The sequence below is a fragment of the Serinus canaria genome, chromosome 7 (assembly GCF_022539315.1).
Source record: "Serinus canaria isolate serCan28SL12 chromosome 7, serCan2020, whole genome shotgun sequence".
Taxonomy (NCBI): domain Eukaryota; kingdom Metazoa; phylum Chordata; class Aves; order Passeriformes; family Fringillidae; genus Serinus; species Serinus canaria.
In genome coordinates, this window is record NC_066321.1 from 27,167,531 (window position 1) to 27,186,483 (window position 18,953).

At 45.5% G+C, this 18,953-nt stretch overlaps 1 protein-coding gene across 1 annotated transcript in view; it reads right to left on the reverse strand.

Moving 5' to 3' along the window:
- Positions 1 to 2,105: 2,105 nt before the first annotated feature.
- PLCL1 (phospholipase C like 1 (inactive)) overlaps positions 2,106 to 18,953 on the reverse strand; it is a 180,716-nt gene continuing 163,868 nt past the window's right edge. Inside the window, exon 6 of the mRNA XM_030241869.2 lies at positions 2,106 to 3,864. Coding sequence (XP_030097729.1) covers positions 3,682 to 3,864 — 183 coding nt within the window. The 3' untranslated portion in view covers positions 2,106 to 3,681. The remainder of the gene's footprint in view (positions 3,865 to 18,953) is intronic.

Sequence of the window (18,953 nt, forward strand, 5' to 3'; positions counted from 1 at the left end):
CTCAGAAAGAGCAACAAAACTTTCACCTGCTTTGCACTGGGAAGCTGCATCATCCCTTTAAAAACAGAGAACTAAATACATGAAAAATGATACAGAAAGCAGTGGAACAGCATGGTGCTTTAAGTCATGCTGAATGCAGGAAAGGGAGGGGAAAGGGGTCAAGTCCTACTGGTCATGTCAGCACATGAAATTTGGTAAAAACTATTCCTGCTGATTTAAGACTAATCAGGTCTGTGAACAGCTGGACTAATTCAGCTTCTTTCCATGCATGGCTGGATTCCTTCATGCATGTATATAAGCAGCCAAATCCAAGTGAAACCTCTGCATCCATCTTTTTCTCATGGCCCCCAGCGTCCCCCTCACATTTACAGGTCCCACTGCAGCCCTGTGCCCTGTGCTGGGGCCTCTCTGTGCTGCCTGCCCCATCCCTGCCTGGGAAACAACAGGAAATTAAATTAACACCTGTGAGGTGGCTGCCCCTGGCGAAATTTGGTAGGGGTCAAACACATAAGCACGTGGACAAGACATCCCTGATCCCTGGAGGAACTGAGGCCCCTGGGAGTGGTGACTGTGTGGTGGCTCAGCCCTTCCTACCCGTGCTGCCTCACCAGTGCTCACCAGCAGTGCAAGGATTTGGCACACACTGGTGGTACAGTGCCTGGTTGTCCTCCTGAGAGCAAGAACAAACTCAAAGGTTTTCCAGAAATGTGTAATTAATCTGTGCTTGGGAAGGAAAACATCATCAGTCTTACCTTACAGTTGAGAGAATGACAGAGAGAAAACAAATACTGTAAAGATGGAGGACTCAGTGGCAGAGAGAACTCAGGTAGATTCACTCCTGTGCTCTCTTCTGACAGACAGCTCCCCACACCAGTCCCTGAGAGCTTCTCTGCTTTCTAGAGAAACTACACTGTAAGCAACTGCAAATGCCTGTAGCACCTTCCTGACAGAAGTGATACAGATAATACCCACCCATTCATGTGGGACATCAGGCAATTGTACCAGCAGAGGGCCCAGAGAAGGCTGCTGTTCCACTGCAAGAAGCCAGGCACACCATGAAACACTTCCCAAAAAGGCCAGGCACTCAGTCCCCTGTCTGTGTTTGCTGCTGATGCTGGATATGATTTTTCCATGTGTTTTCCCCCTCAAGGCTGAATTTTTATTACACCAACTGGCACTTGATCATTCACTTCCATTCCCAGTGATTTCAAAGGAGCTCAGAAGGTGAGATGAGCTTTTGCTGCCAGCCCCTCTCTGGGTGCAGGAGGAAGGGTGGAGCTGCTCCAGCTGTGGGGTTCTGGGGCAATCCAGGGTGCCCCAAGTCCTCTGCTCCTGTATCTTGGCACAGAATGTGTGACCTTGGCACAGGACATGACATGAATGCTAAGCATGGTATGAAAGGTGTGTGAAATTCCATGCTATGGAATTTCCATCCAGCCACTCTGGGTTCTCCTAATGCATCCAGAGTGAGAGCCATGCAGTACCCCCTCTACAGGTGAGCACAGAAAGAAGCCCCTTCTCCCTGCAATTTCATGTTCATTTGTTCCTAACATCAGAGCTGCCAGCAGCTCCTGTACAGACATTAGGACAGCCTTTTAGATTGAAAAAAATCAAGATATTTCTAGATTTAAATGAAGCAAGGCACTCACCCTTCCTGGAGCAACCTCTCCCTTCTGAGAGGGATGCTTTTGAAAGGCTGATCCTTTGCAGCTGAGGATGCTGGGGTAACAGTTTCCATCATCCCTAACTGTGAGTAGTGAAGGCCAAGTGTTGTTTTTATACAAACATAACCCGAGGGGAAAACATGAAAATGCACACTTAGACCACTGATGTGGGCTTTATGCCTTGCCTGAAACACAAAAGACACTTCTCCAGATCTCAGTGAAGTCTGAACACACACTCATAATCTAATGGAGAGATAAACAGAGCATTTAGGGCTGGATCTGAACAAGTACTGCAAGTTTTACTGAAATGGTATTTAAGGCACCTGAGTTATAACCTTTGCAATAACACAGCTGCTGTTAGAGCAGGACCTTCTCTCAAGCAACTTACCACTCTAAACCCCCTTTATCCAGGATCATGTAAAATCACTGCAAAATCATGGGTCTAAGTTGTTTCATAGCTTTACTCTCTCAGTAATGTGCAACATGAACATAATAGTGTTATTAAGAAGTCAAAAATAACTTAACACAATAGCTATATAAGATTTTCCAATGATCAAACTTTCAGCAATTACTTTTTGTTAAGTTCAGAAAATTAGCATATTTGTTAATCAAATTAATTTAAAAAGTAGCTTTTAAAAATAAAAGCAATGCTTTAAATAAATATAGTCTTTTTATAACCATAAAACACTTAGTCCTGTTAAAGATAACACAAATATTCCACTCAAGCACAGTACTTAAACAATTGAAATGAATGTTGTGAGCACACATGGGCCGGACATCAGGAGGGACGAGGATGCTGAGGATGCTCCAGAACATTCTCTGTCTCCTTTCCACAGCAGCACAAAGAGGCAGCCAATCCTCAGAACTTCCCCAAACACATGACATGTGTTAGGATATTTGCAGCTGCTGCACAAAAACGCTGGTACCCTGTTTTTCCCCAAGCTATTTCTCTACACTACACCTGTAGCAGTTCTTCAGCCCTGCTTTTAAATCTCTAGCACAGCATGATTTTAACCACAAAAACATTAGGCTGGAGCCTGCTTGCTTCATCCAGCTGGCTCCAACATCCCTGCAGAAGGTGGCAAGCAAGGCCTGACCTCTCACACATCTTGCACTAAGGCTCACATTTTGTGAAATCTGAAAAACCTTCCTTTTAATACTGGCACCACTGGCTGTTTCAGAGCAGCCTGAAGGTCACCTTCAGCGTTCATGGCCACCAAAGGGTATTCACAGCTCTCCCCATAATTACAGGACTGACTAGCTATGGTCATTACTACTCAAGTTAATGGCTATCAGCAAAGACTGTAGCTGTCTTGCAGATCTACAAGGTAGCAATGTTTTGCTGGAATAAACTAAATTAGCTAGTTCTTACGTTAGTATGTGTTGTCTGGGTGTATCCTGAAGAGCAGTTTGCTAAACTCAGCAAAAAATACACCTCAAATCTACTGATAATCTACTTAGCAACTCTGATAATTTCATATCCTGTTAACTTGGCTGCAATTGTTCACTAAAAATCACCTTCAGGGTCTGCAGTAAACCACCAGCTTTGTCCTCACAAATACAGCTGTCAGTGAAATTGGTTGTGGTTTGTCTGTTTGTTTAAACAGCGTAACAGTAATAGAACCTAGAAGTAAAATGATAAAAACTGGAGAGTAAAGTAAAGCCCAAAACTGACACAAGTGCTCTCAATTTGTTTTGATCTTCAGAATGAACAAGCCTATTCAAAGATGACAAAGGAATAAATTAGCAAATGGCTAATGCAATGCATGAAAGGGTGTCGACAGGATCTGCATGTGCGCGCACACGCACGCACTTGCATACAGACAGCTTGGCTTCATTAGAAATCTCACTACCAGAGTTTAGCTTGGATAAATTAACTGCATTAAAATACTGACATCGTGAGGATTTTAATACTATCATACCCTGTAGAGGGCACTCCTGTGTGATTTTTTAATGCTTTAAAAAAATAGTTTAGACTTATTGAAATCTGTGACAAATGTGACAGCTCTGCCTCTCCTCACAGCCTCCCATTCTCATCTCCAGTATCCTTCTCCTGTATTGCCTCCAGGCACCGTTTTGCCTTGGCATCTGCCTGCCCGCTCCCAGTTTTGCTCAGTCCGCACGACAGGCACGCCAGCTGGATCTGCTTCATGTTCTCCAGGGCTTCGTTCTTGGCGTTCTTCAGGAGATCTCCTTGGCCCTGGGGATGCACAGACATGCAGGAAAGAGTCAGGGATTGCACACATGGCTCAGGAGCAAAAGCAGCAATGCTGCTCCTGTGTCCCTACAGGTCCCATCTCAAATCATCTCTGCCCCCTGGAAATGGGACTGAAGCCTCTCCTGCAGCTTGGTGCCAGCACAGTGAGGAAGGCAGCAGTCAGCACTGGACAGGGTGGGACAGGCACCAAACTCCTCCCACTTCCTTGTCACCAGCCTTGGGAGGTAATTTCAGCCTGAAAAGAAGGAGGCTGCAGGAGAAGGCATTTTCCTCTTCCACAGTCAACAGCAAGGTCCTGCCAGGACCAGGGCAGTGATGGCACATGGCACACCTCTCCACAAGCCACTGCTCCCTCCCTGCTCCCTGGCATTAGATCCCCCATGGCAATGGCTGCATATTCCCAGCCAGGGGCCCCTTAGGAGCTGAGAAACCCTGATAACCCACCCCTCCTTCCACCTGCATTTGATAGCCAGCCTTGGGCCCTCCTTGAGCAGAGCAGGCCAAGTTGTGCCCATATGAAACACATCATCCCACAGCACTCCAGTGAACCCTTCTGATCCATTTTGTTTGGGACCTTCAAGAAGGCAAATGGGAATGAGACTTCATGAACACACTGCTTCTGTATCTTCTCAGAGCCTGCAAATGTGAAGTGACTAACAGGATATCAATCCAATTTGTAACAATCAGGAAAAACGTGTTACGTGAAATCTGTATTAAGGAGTTGGGGTTCAGAAATGGCAAAATGAATATTTATGCAATATTGATATCTCAAGTGCCGTGAAGCGACAAGATTCCGGAGCTACAGGATACAAATAAATAAAAGCCAGGAGATGCATCTGGTTATTAAAACTCAGTAAGAACTTGAGCTCCTCTTCTCCTAATGTCACCCCAAGTACAGCTTGAAGTACAGCACATGCTGCAGCTGGTTACACTCCTAAGGAATACCTCCTTCAGTCAGGAATACCTGACTGAAATGTCACACTCAGATCCCTGCCACCCATCCTGATCACCTGCAAATCACTTTCATGGCCTCACAGGACAAAAGAGACACTTCAGCAGGACCTTGGGCTCACTGGAGGAGTGACTGATCACCTGCCCCTCCTTGGGTTCTCCAGACCAATCAATCAGATGTGTTGGATTAGTCACAGTGTGACACCTTCCAGCAGTAGGAGCATCTCTGCTCTCCCTTTCCCCAGAGCTAAGAGGAAGGATTTATCCTGCAGTGATGAGCACAGTTCCCTTTTTGCCAGTGCCTGGCACTGGACTCACAGGGTCTGAACCCCTGTACACAATGTTCACAACCAAGAAACAATGGTGGCTTGCAAGGCTGCAGCACTGGTAAACACCACGTGGGACACCACGTCATCCAGGGACGACAGCCTGTGCCTGAGAACATGATTGCCTCATCTCCTGGTGTCACAAATTTGTCCCTGCTGAACGATGCAAATCACCATCCAGATGCTGGGAATACAACTCAGTGTGAGAATAACAAAAAGCACTGGGACTGTGGGAGCAGCTCTGTGCTATTTGCTAGGAAGCTCTTTTGAAGGGATTTGTGTCTCAGCAGCATGACAGTTCTGGGAATACACAGACAAAGAGCTTGGGATCCAGTCAGCAGGCACGATGTGAAAAAACAAAACAAGAATAAATTATGCAGCAGATATTTTTCATTGCTCTGAACTTACTTTTATGTCAGAGGTTTTGCTTATGGTTAAAGACAGAAGGCAGAAATTCAAGAGCCCCAGGGCTCACCTTGGTGTCCCCCTCCCTGTCTGCAAATGGCACAGGAAGAGTGGCAGTGTGCAGTGACAGAGACAACAGGGGCACAAAAACAAAGTACCTATCACTAGCAACATGATAATGTTATCAGAAAGGGTCCTCAATGTATCTCCTCAATACACCTTCCATCTCTTCAAACTGCACAAATGAAGTTTTGAATAGTTTGGGTTTAGGATTAAATACCCCTGGCTGCTACTTCTTATGCACACAGGATCAAAGACACTAAAGACTTCACCATCAAACAGGGAAAAATCAGTGTGACCATGCTTTGCAGCCTTAACTTCTCCAAGTACATGTCCAAGAACAGAAAAATCCCCTCAGTGTTAGAAGCAACCCCTATCCAGGGTGAAGTCAAAGCCTGGAAATGTTTTTCAGGGTGGCCCACAAATTGTGTTTGTCCAGGCACTGAGGCACACATGGACAGATGCTGTTTGGGATTAGATGCACTGCCTGGGGGACAGCAGCCTGAGTCTGCCCTGCCAAGACTCTCACCTGAAGTCTGCAGGAGCCAAGGGACTTCACACCCCACGTGAAAGTGCCGAGCCACCCACTCCCCTTATTCATATTCTGATTTCACATTTGAGTAAACAGGCAATTCAGATTACAGATTTTGTCTGAGGCAATGCACAACATGCCTTCAGGGTTCCAAGAAGAAACACACGCCTCCTGAGCATACTTCCAATATTTTGAAGGCATTCTTATTTTACAGTGATCTAAAAACAGAAGTGGACTTATCAAAATAGTGCCATTCCATTCATGTACAGACCAACTGATCTATGTCTTAGTCTCCTTGTGATTTTTATTTTTAAACAGCTGGTTCGTTTGAGCTATACGAAGAAGCAAAAATTATTTTGAATCATCTGTCATGAGAAAATTAATGACAAACTAGCCCTCTCTGACAGAGCTGTCACAATCCTAGAGACACCATTAAAAAAAATCTGTGTGCAATGCTCCGTTTGAAGAGCCATCTGTTTGCTTTGAAAACTGGCTGTGAGCATAATCCACTTAAGAAGAATGTCAGCAAAATTGTGTCAACACCTTAACAAACTAAATACTGGATAGAAGCTAGAGTAAACTTTACAAGCATGATTGCATTGAAATAACCTTCACAGACCAGTCACTGTGAGCATCTCTGTGCACAAAACCATCCTGCTCACCCTTACAAACAAAGCCTCTCTCTTTCAGACAAGGAGAGACCATGACAGTCCACCTCAGCATCTATCCATCCATCTCCCTTCTGCTACTGGTATTATCAGCCTTTCTGAAAACAAAAACTCACGAGAAAGTTTAAATTCAGTGTTTGGCAGGACAGTGAATTAAGCCAGAAGAGACTAATCAAGTGCTCTAACAAAAACTGATCAAGGGGCCATTTTCATTTAGCCTTAGGGGATGGTAAAAGCCAGGTTTCTTACACCTAACTGCACCTCACTGCAGAGCCTCAGCACAAATTAACATTACAGGACAAATAATGCAGCTTGTCAAGCAACTGCAAGATTCAAGTCTTTACCTTGACAGGTTAATATTGCTTAGAAAACCCAAAATCTAACATGGTTTTAAATATTGTTCAGTTCCTGTGACAAGCCATGAAAGGCTTTAGGTAGCTCCAGACAGACACTGGCAATGGCTACAGATGGAACAAATTCCATGTAGCTGTAGGTTCGGTTGTTTTTTTCCAAATCAAATACCAAGGTTTTTGAGTCAAGATGACAGCTCTAAATCCAACAGCAACCCACCCTGGGGCTGGGGAAATGAAAGCTGAGGTTGGTCAGTGGCACCACTTTGTGTTCAACTTCACAATATTATTTCTTTTATATACATTGCATGTATATTTCTACCAAAATATAAATATATGGGCATGTACACTAATAATTACTGTTTCTATGCTTTCTAGGAAACACCCTGCCACACAGAGGCCAGGCTGTGGGCACCCCCAGCACCAGGGACCCCAGGATGTGGCACTGGCAGCAGCCACAGCCTCTGTGCTGGCACTGCCACACCAGCACCAAGGGCTGCAGGAGCACCCTGAAGGCCAAGAGTGACCCATGCAGGAGTGAAGGGCACTGACAGGGGCCCCACATTAGCACCCTGCACTGCTCCTGGTGAAGCAGAAAATCCCACACTGAGCAGTGGGGCTTTCCTGGCTTTCCAAGCTGGCTGTGCTTCCAGGGAGGCTGAAGCAGTAGCTGTGAAAGCCATTTTCTAATCTGCTGCTTGCTAAAGCAGACAGTAGCTTATCTCCTGAGCAGACACATCCTCTGACAGCACATTATGGGAGCTTTTCTCTCCAATCCTCAAGGGCTGAGTAAATACAAACAAATAACAGAGCTTTTAACACCCATCCCACATCATGCTCGTGATATTAGTGTTATTTTTTAACTTATTCTCCAAGAGTCAAGCTCTTTCATTACTATTTAATCACAAAGTAAAATCTCCAGAGGATGCCAGTGGATGCCAGCGGGTGGCTGAAAAAGCCAGACACAGTCAAATGAAACAGCCACTCCACATTTCAGAGGCAACACAGGCACAGTAACAGCTCTGACAATCTGTGCCAAGGGACTCCAAATGCTGGAGAGCTGCTCTCACATTGGGATACTCTGTGTGGAGGCTGCATTTACTGCAAGGGGTGCATTTTCATAGTAGGACTAATTGTGTTTAATATTAATAAGGAGGCACACAATTAAATGATTGCATATGGCTTTGAGAATGTAATCTTGGGTAGGAAATCATTAATGAAAAGATCAGACTGTTATGTTAAACTTATTACAAAAAGCAGATATTTTGCCATGCGTCCTTCAAAGCTAAATGTGGGAACAATTGATTTGAATTTGATTATGATACATTCACATTTCAGAACAGACTACTCCAAAAGCATCATGTTGCTGAATCAGTGCAGAGTGTAAAAACCCACCCTTTTCATTATTACTGCAGATAGTTTGTCAACAGCTTTGCTTTATTGTCTGTGACAGAGATCATAATGCACATGTTGGCATGAAAAATTACTGTACACAAAGATTAGACACAAAGCTATAATCACTTCTCACACACTGAAAATAAAGGATTGCAAAAATGAGTTACACCACAGAAAAAAGCAGGGTCCAAATGTAACTTGCCAATTTATCTTTAAAGCCTTGCACAGCAGAAATTCACTTCCTAACAGGAAAATAAAAAGGCCACAAATATAAAAGATGGCACTTAAATGGCATTCTTTGTGCTACTGGGGTATCATTTAAGGTCTGGGTTTTGGACACAGCTTCTCACTTACCCATTGTAAACCAAATGCAAGAAAGCTTGTTTCTACCTGGCTCTAACCAGCAACAGCTTTGACACTGAGTAAATCAGGGGATCAGACCAAGTGCTCACTGGGGCCTGAGACATCACATTTTACAGGATGTGCTGGTGATTTCAGAGCCTCTCATTTTGGTATATCAGCATGTTACTGACAGCCAGAGACCTTCTCTCCCATTTCCCAAAGCAGGGTCTAGCAAAAATTTGCAAGGAAAACACTGGGAATCAATTATATCACACAGAGAACAGATCAGAGATGTACAGAAAAGAAAACATCCACCTAGGGAAAGGCAGTCCCCATTACATATAAAGTGCTAAATCTCTGTAGGCAAGAGCAGCAAAGCATAACTGCTGTGGAATAGATTATTGTGTGTGGTTAGGACACAAGGTTACAGAATGAAAACCAAATGAAATTATCTAAGGTTGTGCCAAGCACCAAGGTCAGAGCTCTAGGGCTGATCTCCTCAATGCACTGTAGCAGCTGGGACACCTAGGAGAACAAGGCTGAGGGTGATGGCAAAGAGGAGGAGATGGACAGTTCACAGGAACAATCTCCTACTAATTCTGTATCTAACCCAAATTGTTCCTCATATCATCTTTTCTCCATTTACTTCATGAATCAGCCATATGGATGCTGGCTCCAGGCTTTCCTGCCTGTCATTGCACAAGGAGCTGAGTGGGTAGAAACCCAAGCTCCTTTTCCCAGGAAAAGCATTGGGAAGCACAGAACCAGCCCTGACCAGCTCTGTATATCCCAATTGTTTTACTTCTTACTCAGGGAAAAAAATCCAGTTTGCACCTGATATTGCAAAAAAAATCCAGTTTGCACCTAAATCCAGCAAGCACCTAACCTAAGGACAACTGCTGGCACAAGAGCTAAGGAGCAACCATCTCTGCCAGTACCATTTACAAAGCACAGCCTCTTTTTCAGTGCAGCCAGTTGTAAGGGAGAGAGGACAACAGCAGCATTACTCCAGGTGGCTGGGAATATTCACAAGTCAACTCCAAAACAATCTGGTCCCATGTAAAAGCAGAAAGGTCTTTTAGTAGTTCAAGGGAAAGCAGGCAGGAATCTTGGATTATGGCATCATTCAGCCATGGCTTGCCCTAAGCACCCAGCAGGATCCAGTGGATCACCTGGTCCTCTTTGAGACACAGATCTCTCTAGGTATTCAGTTACCATAGCAAAGGGACACAGAGGAAGTTAATATCAACTTTTACACTGATTCAATTTGCCATTTGCATCTCACCCCAAAGGTCTGCATTGGGGAGGATGACCTAAAAGGATTTACAGAGCTGTTCTGCATGAGCCTGGTTAGTTTTCTAGGAGGCTGGTGACAGTTCATTGCACAGCCAAGCAGTCAGCCCAAAGCACGTGGCATGACATAAATGGTTGGCAAGAGGGAACACCATCTCTCTTGAAAAACACCCATACAATTTCTTGCCTTCTTTTACAGCTGTTGGAAAGGTGCAATGAATATCTAAATGGTTGTGCTGGATACCAAGAGACAGCCTCCCCTCCCCCACATTGGGCAAGGCTCCCCAGTTATTACAGAAGTGCCAGTCCACCACTTGTATGTTCCCAAATTATGTGACACAGCCAAACATAACCCCAAGAGCAGCCTGGGAGGTGGAGCTGAACAAACAAGGAGAACCTCAATGAGAAGTGTCAGGCAACTACCAAAGAAGCAAATATTTAGAAAACCTTCTGATTCTGGCTGCTGGCCTTGCCAGCACGAGGATATCACTGCTTTGTGCAGCCATGGCAACTTAGGAAAGAAGGCCTATATTTGAAATTCTCCTACAGGACTTGCCTAACAAGACAAAGGCAAAGGACATACATGGCCAGCTTGCTCTCAAACTCAGTTGAGTGCCCCCACCAAACCCTTGATCAAAGCCTGACAAGGAATTAACACCAAGCATTTGTTTGAACACCTAAGTGGCAAAAGCACTCATGCTACAGTCTTCCCTACTGATCTTTCAAAAGAGCTCTTCACTGAAATCCAGGGGCTCTTGCAAATCAATTGCACTGTATGGCTGCTAATTTATTCCTTTGAGCAGACATTTTATGTATATAAAAAAATGGGCTTTTATTTTTGTTTTTTAAATAAATGCCTATGCTTCTGTCTCACATGGGCATTTAAATTAAATTATGTTATATCAGGCTGTCAAAAGCAATGAATGTGAACACTGACTGTAACTGTGCTGCAGCAGGAATTTGCTTTCAGAAATAATGCCATTAATTTGATGTTAGCCATGTGCTGAGCAGCTCAGCTGCCTGTGTGTCTCTCAGGCACGTCAGGCAGACAGTTTGCAAGCACAGCCACAAATGCACAGACTCTTGCTGTCAACCCCTCCATGCTAGGAACCTGCCTTTTTTTCTGGTGATAAGTTTAAAATCACAGGCTTGGCTGGAAGCCCAGGAGTGCACAACTAATGCTAAGAAAACCCCACACCTCTGAAGAAATTTGGGCACTGTTTATTTTTGATACACAGCCATGAAATGAAAATTGAGGCTGTACGTCCAGGCACTTATTTTTCAGCCCTCCTTTCATCACAAAACCCAATTGCTCACAGGTACCAGCACCAGCACTAACTGGTAACTCCTGTAAGGTCCAGAAAGTCCCAAAAAAAAAGAAAAAATGTGAAGAAAGATGAGGAAGAATGTGCACTTTTTTTTTCATTTGATTTTTCTGAGTAAAAGGACCAGCTGCAGGAAAAGAGATGTTTTGTAGCTAAGGAAAGACCTGAGAAAGGCAACCCTCAAGCAAAACATTTGGCTGGAACCTCTTGCTCCCTGGTGCTGACTCTCAGATGCACAGGCTGCAAGCACACAGTTAACATCAAAATCATGTCCTTCATCCCAGGGTAGCCAGCAAAATGTCCCTTAAGTTCATCAGAGTCTGGAAAGGGTTTAGTGGCCAACTCTGAGCTGATTCTGTTTTGACTGAAGACAACACACACCTGTGCTGGTTTGGGATTTTTAGGAGGGAGGGAATGTTGCAGCAATGTCACACAGTCACTGCTCTCCTTTGAATTGCTGGAGATACCAGCTAAAAAAATACCTACAGCTGTGCTTAATGCCAACTGAAATAATCTAATCAAGATGAAATCAAATTGTGCCAGTCAGAGCAGATTGTTTGTGGACAGAGCACCTTCAGCACTGCTCCCCCATGCAGCTCCTAAGGCTCTGCTCTTTCTGCCTGCCACAAGCACTGGTGCCTTAGCAACTATGTGGTTTGCAAATGCTGTGGTGCAGGGGCTGCTGGCCAACACTACCAGCTGACTGGCTCACAGGAGTCTGCAGAAGCCATCCAAGCTCCCTATTCCTAGTCCCCCAGATGGGACAAGGCAGCCCCCTCCTCCCTTCTTGCTAGGAGCTGTGGGCAGCCAGTTTCCAATCAGTTCACAAGCAGCACAGGCCACAAACAACTTTATGCTGATGCAGAAAGCTTCAAGCTGAGGCCAAAGCCTCCAAATCACATGAAGGTTTAAGTGCAAAAAGGAAAAAATAACAAAAACTGCTGTCTAAGTACCAGAAGGAAGCAGGTTTTTATAGGATCCCTGAGCAAATGCTCTGACTTGCTTCACCCCTGTCCAGGGATCAGCCCTGTCATGCTGGGGCCCTGCAGTCAAAGGCAGGTTTGCTGGTGAGACTGGACAGGGAGCTCAATAAAAGCAGAGCTGAGCCACCCTCTCTGCTCATGTTGTGCCAGTGGTTAAAGAGGCTCCTGGTGGCCTTACAGGTTAACAGGGCTTGTTTCCCCTGGGAGAATCCCAGCCCTGCCTTCCCAGTGCAGATGTGAAATCAAGTACTAACAGGAGCAGATAGGGTTATTTTTGTGAGCAGAACACTGACTGACCCAGCAGGCAGAGAGCTACTGAAAGGAAGCAACTGAGAGGGGAGGAGAAAATCAGCAGGGGTCAGAAACAGGCCTGGGTGGAAGTGAGAAATCTGTTTCTGTTTTTGAGAAGGATGGGAACTGGAACACAGCAAACTGAGTGAGCCAAGCACAAAAATCAGTGGTGCAGGATAGGGGGAGTATTCATTTACAAATTCATTGCCCCAATTTGTCAATGAGGGAAACTGAACAAGCATAATTTACAATTCATTACAATACCATGCCACTGAAAATACGAGGCTTTGCAGCCAAGCTGAACTCAGTTTTTAAGCCATTACTACAGATGGCTGTTATAGGAGCTCCACAGTTCCTGGGGAGGGTTGGAGAATCTGAGTTTAGACTGTCCAGCATCAGACCACTGAGCTACCCTCCAAAGGAAACTGTCCTGCTGCTGCTGGCAGCCTCCAGTACCAGACTCCTAAATCAGGCTGCTCAAGTTGTTCAATTACCACCACTACCAATGTCTGAAAAGGTTAAAAAAAGCACTTTTTTGCTTTTCTGTGCCTTCATGTGGCCCAGCTCCTCCCCACTGCTACACACACCAGCATCCCTAGGTCACTACCCAATGGAGTGGGAAGGCAGGGAACAGAGTGAGAACTTGGCTGCAATTATCACCTCTATTATTACTGTTCAGAGCAATCACAGCCTATCAGTCAGGCTCTTCCTGCCAAGAGCAGACCTATGTCTTATCTGTAGCACAGTGGGTACTGGAGAAAGGAGCTACTAAATATGCATTTTTAACTTACTCCTGTAAGTCTGACTGCTCTCATGGAATCGTCTCTCTGACATCAGAAATGCCATCTTTTTCTTTCTGTGATCTAAAAATAAATAGCAGCTGCCCCAGCACATGAATCACTGGTTTTGTCTCCACTTTTCTTCTCAAATGGATCCCACCTGTACCTGGGGAAATGACCCATAGAAAAGTGTCCTTTATCTCCCACGGGTTTCACAACCTGACACTTGAATTCACCTGACCCATGTCAAAGAAGACTGCAGCTGTCAAAAATACAAGACTGCAGTTTCCCCATCCGTTGTTCCCACAGTAAAAACTTACTTCCAGCCACAAGTACTTGGGCCTCTCATTTCCCTAGCTCCTGTGCAAGGCTATTGAAATGCCTGCTGCATTTAGGGCTTATGGGGTCTACCATGATCTAGGGGAGAATAAGTGCAGAGCAAATGCCTGGTCTCACTGAACACCCACAACTTTCACTTAATGCACTTTGTGGCTTCTCACTGTTCCAGCTATCCCTGCAGACCCATATTTCCAAGAATCACACATGTAAACACAGAAGTCTTCACTCCACAGCCTTCTGCTGCTAGTGGCTCCAGACAACAAAAAGGAATCAATACCATCATTGAGTTAAAGAGCATTTTACTTTAACCACAACCCTCAGAATATGCAGTGGTGTGGATGAACACTTTTCAATGTCAGGACAATCTAGACTGGCACAATGAAAACAGGGAAGGTCGTGCCAGCAAATCACACCCTGCTGCATTCAGAGTTTGGCTCCCCTGACTCATACACTCACACAAGTACAGAAGTCAGAGGTCCCTGCTAACAATCACATTGTGCACAGTCTGACATGTGGAGAGAGGATTTCTCTCAATGCTCAGGAGGGAGAAGGTGAGGACTTGGGGCTTTCACACAGAGACACACCAGCCCCCAGCTTCAACCAAGCACAAGGCCAGGTACTGCTCCATTATAAAATATATACCTGGATTTCACTGAGGCCACTGACTGTGCCAGGGAAAACCCAAACACCACCTTAGCAATTGCAGAGGAGGAAGTTCCAATGGAGCAACCAGCAGCTTTCATCACCTCCTGAGCTGCCCCGAGGAACGAGCTTAAATGAGATGCCCATTCCACCCCAGGGAGTCTAAGCTCTGAGAAACTGTATGTGATCTGCTACCAGGAGCTGCAAGGAGCTCTAAATATACCACAAGAGTCATTTTTAGAAGATGTTGAACCTTTTATCACACACCATTCAAACACAACCATTTCAGGGGAGTACCAGGCACAGCTCCCAGGGAGTGGCACAGAACAGATTTAAGAAGATGCAAATGCTGGAGAAAACAATGCACAAGCAATTCTCTCTTACAATCAGTAAAAATCAGTGCCCTGGTCTCTCCCTGATACTCAACAAATTCAGAAAGTAGCTGTGGGTGAAGGTTCCCTCGTGGAGACCCACCATGGATGCCTCAGAAGCAGAGCCCTCCACTCCCTGAGGATTTCAGTGGCATGAATGAACAGCCAGGCATGGTAGTGTGGGCTGCTGCCAGGCCAGGAAGGAAAAGGTCTCTCCAAGCCCCTCAGTGAGTGCCAGGCACTGGGGCAGTGGTCCTGCCTCGGGCACTGACCCAAGGGTCCAGAGCAAAGGCTCCCAGCCCTGCAGCACTGCCTCGCTGCCTGAGCTGTGTGGGCAGGGCTGGCAGCTTGGCTTGGGTTACTCTGCAATCCAGAACACCTGACAGAGGCTCCTTGTCTCTCGTTCTTTGTTAGTACAGCCATTGACAGATAGAAGCAAGAAATGTGTGAATTTCTGCAGGAACTCGTGCTTTCATTACAGCCTTTTTAATTCCTCTGAACAAGGCCACACTGTCAGATTGGCACCAACTAGATTCCCACTTTCCATGTCTTTCAGGTTGTGTTAATTAACTCCACTGCAAGTACAGCAGTGTTTGATATCCATACCTCAGATAAAAACATCACTGCTACAGGGGAGGGAGGGGGTGGCAGAAGTTGCCTGAGTTCTTTTGCCACCTGCAGTTTCTGCCTGCACTGTCTCTTCCTGAGAGTGGTCAGTAAAAACTGACCCAGTTTTTATACCCAAGCAATCCTCCTTTGGTGAGGAATTACCAACATTCATCCATCTTTCCTCCACGCCAGCCCTCCTATTCCCACTGCCTCCCCTCAACAGTCCCAACTTTCCAGCACAGTTGTGCAGCTCTGCCCAAGCACATATGAGCAGGAGTAGCTACTCCTCCTCAAAAGATGACATCTTCAAGAAACTTGTGACCCTACCTGCTGATTTTTCAAATAACCTCTTCATAGGTGATAATCTTGTTGCTGCCCAAAACAGCTTTCAGAGAACAAACTCTCTTTGTATTCCTCCTGAACATGACTAATTACTTTTCCAGTTGCAGAGGCTTTGGACACCCCCTCAGGAGAAGCTGGCCTTCACACCCAGGTGACAAAATCCCTGCCAGGCTGGTAGAGAGCAGTGACGTGAGCAGCACAGATGGGACTCAGGCTGTGATGGGTCTGCCCCAAAGACACAAGCACAGAAGGGCCAGGTCCCACACAGCCACCCCAGGATAAAGGTGGCATAAAATACAGAGGAGTAACTCACAGGAACTGCATCTTGGTGAGGGACAGCGTTAGAGCCATGCAAAGCTTAGTCTAAATCAGGGGTGGGGGTCCCAGGTGGTTCTCCCCTGACAGTGACATGAGTTAGATTATCATCTAAACTGGGGCAATGCAGAGGGAATGGGATTTGAGGCTGAGGAGAAGAAACAGCAAAGACTGAGATGACAGTGAGGCACAGAGAGGTAATGGAGTTAGGACAGACAACCAAGGAGAGGGCTTTGCTGAGCTGCCAGCTTATACAAGAGAAAGAGCTGGGCATCTATTTTGCCTTTCAAACATCTTGACAAGCCTGCATTTGTAAAGTGACACTAAAAGTGGTTTTCTATGCACAGCACCTCAGTGTGCCAACCCTTGGCTGGGCTCAAAGCCCATGCTGCTGAGGTGGCCCTGGCACAAGGGGTACCAGGCAGTGACCCCACATGCTCCTGGCTCTGTCTCCCACCACAACACAAAGCATCTCTTCCTGCAGGCACAGCCAGCAGCTTGGCATCAGATCCACGGCTTTTGGCAATTTGTCACATCACTCAAAATAAAAGGTATCACAAGATCCATCTCAGGCTTATTTTAGTCAAATTCAAGAACTCAGAAAGGGATCACTCAGGGCTTTCATCACCTTTCATTTTTTCTAATCTCTTCCTTTTGTGTCAAAGTTACTGTTGTTTTGCACATATGGCCTGTCTCACCTCCTGTACACATACATGCATGTGTGTTTGCACACATACAAACCCACCCCAATGGAACTGAAGGAGTAATATTTACACCTGAGTTTCAGAGCTCTGTATTATAGTTAAAAAAAAAAAGTTTATATCAAAGGAAGGCACATCTCAGTACTTGTTTTCTAGATGAACTTCAGTGACCCTCCATTTTTGGTCTGTCATACACTTGGGTCCACACTGACTGCAGAAAGGTCTTGTCCCTAAACCCACCATTGTGAAACACCTGTAGGAACAGAGCCCTGGCAGTGAAGGAAGAAGAGCAAAGTGATAAAAATGGCAGAAACATTTCTGCTCAGATGACTCTGGCCATCAGCTCTTTCCCCAACAGCTAGATGGCTCCCTGGGTCTGCCAGGTATTGGGTATCACTGTGGAAAACAGTACAACCTCATTCATCCATCAGCAGGAGGAACCACACAGCTTCTCACAGTCCTATGTTTTTACCCAAATAGGTGATAAAGGCTGGAGAAAAGAGACTGTGTGTGCTCCCTGGAAGAACAGAAACCATTAATTGGCTTTGGTTCTGCAGGGGCTGTGTGTCACTGGGGAGTGAGTGCTGCTCCTCACAAGCACCAGCACTGCAGGCAGGCAAGTGCAGGCTCATGTGGGTCCCTGTGCCTGGACAGATAAACACAGACCCTGCCTGATCTGAATGTCTGGACCATCATTCCTTGCCAGTCAGTGAAACACTCCTCCTGTGACATTATTCAACAAAACCCCAGCAATAACTGAATAACAGGGGACAAAGTCTCTTCTCTTTGTCAGGCTATCCTGGGACTTCATGCCCTACAGAAACTCACAGGACCATGAAAGAGATCATCAACAGCTGTAAACCCTGGTAATCTTTGCTCTCTGCTTAGTCCCTGCTATTGCCAGCAGTTGGCACTTGAAGATTTAAGATTGTCTGGGTGGCCTTCAAGTGTATTTTAAATGCACACAAATATTTAGCTTGTTCTAAATCCAACTCGTGTCTCAGAATTTTCCTTGGCCAAGAAAACAGAGACCTTGTCAGAAACACCATTAGGGCTTCAAAAGCTCCCAGGGAGCAGCCAGGTACCTGGAGAGGTCATGCTGTACTTGCTGGGACCACTCACTACATCATCCCCAGAGCAATGCTCTGGCAGCATGGCTGAGGGCCAAGAATAACAGGATATTCCAGCTGATGGACTGGGATTACAGTCCTTTTACCCTAATACACAGTGTTGAAGCAACTTGAGAAGTTTCTATCCCCAGATACAACTGACAAAATCCTCAGAGCTGTCTGTTGAAGAGCTCTGCTTCCTGCCTTTGGGCTTGGGCAAAACAAACAAAAACCAGTGCATTCACCACTTATGGAGGAGATCTTTATCCACCAAATCAGTGAAGAACAGCACTCTGCTGAAAGATCTTCCTATCTTGCCTAATAATTGCATGGTTTGGTTCCCTTGGTTTACAAAATACACTGATCAAAACAGCTTGGCATGTGAAGCACAACACTTACCTCCTTATCCTGTAACTCAAGATCATTCAAAGGACTCTAAATCCCCTATCCAAGAAAAATCTTGCAACACCTCCAGAAGAGCCCTGGAGACTGTCCTGAGAGCCAGGAGCACTGTCTTTGCCCTGGATCCAGCCCTGAACTGGGAGTCTCCACTGCACTCACCTCTGCATTCAGAGTACACAAAGGTCTGGGAACAAGTTGTGCTCCCATGTGGCTCCTCCAGACTCTCAGATTCAATAAACAAAAACCTAAATCTATCTCCTCCCTCATCTTTCCCTCTTCTTTTAAATTAACTGCTTCCAAGTAAGCAGCTTGGTATTTACAGGACTAAATGGATGTTGACCTTGATGCCTTCTTCACCTGGTTTCTAGCACTCTCAGAAAGCCAGCTGGTTTTTCATTAATTTTCTCCTTTTTGTCCTTCAGTTCATGTGTAAGAGACCAAGATGATCTAGTCACTATGTCAATCATTAGAACAGCTCTGCATTTCCTCATTTTTGTAAAATCTGCCACTCAATCACAGACTGACTGGCTCAGATAATCTC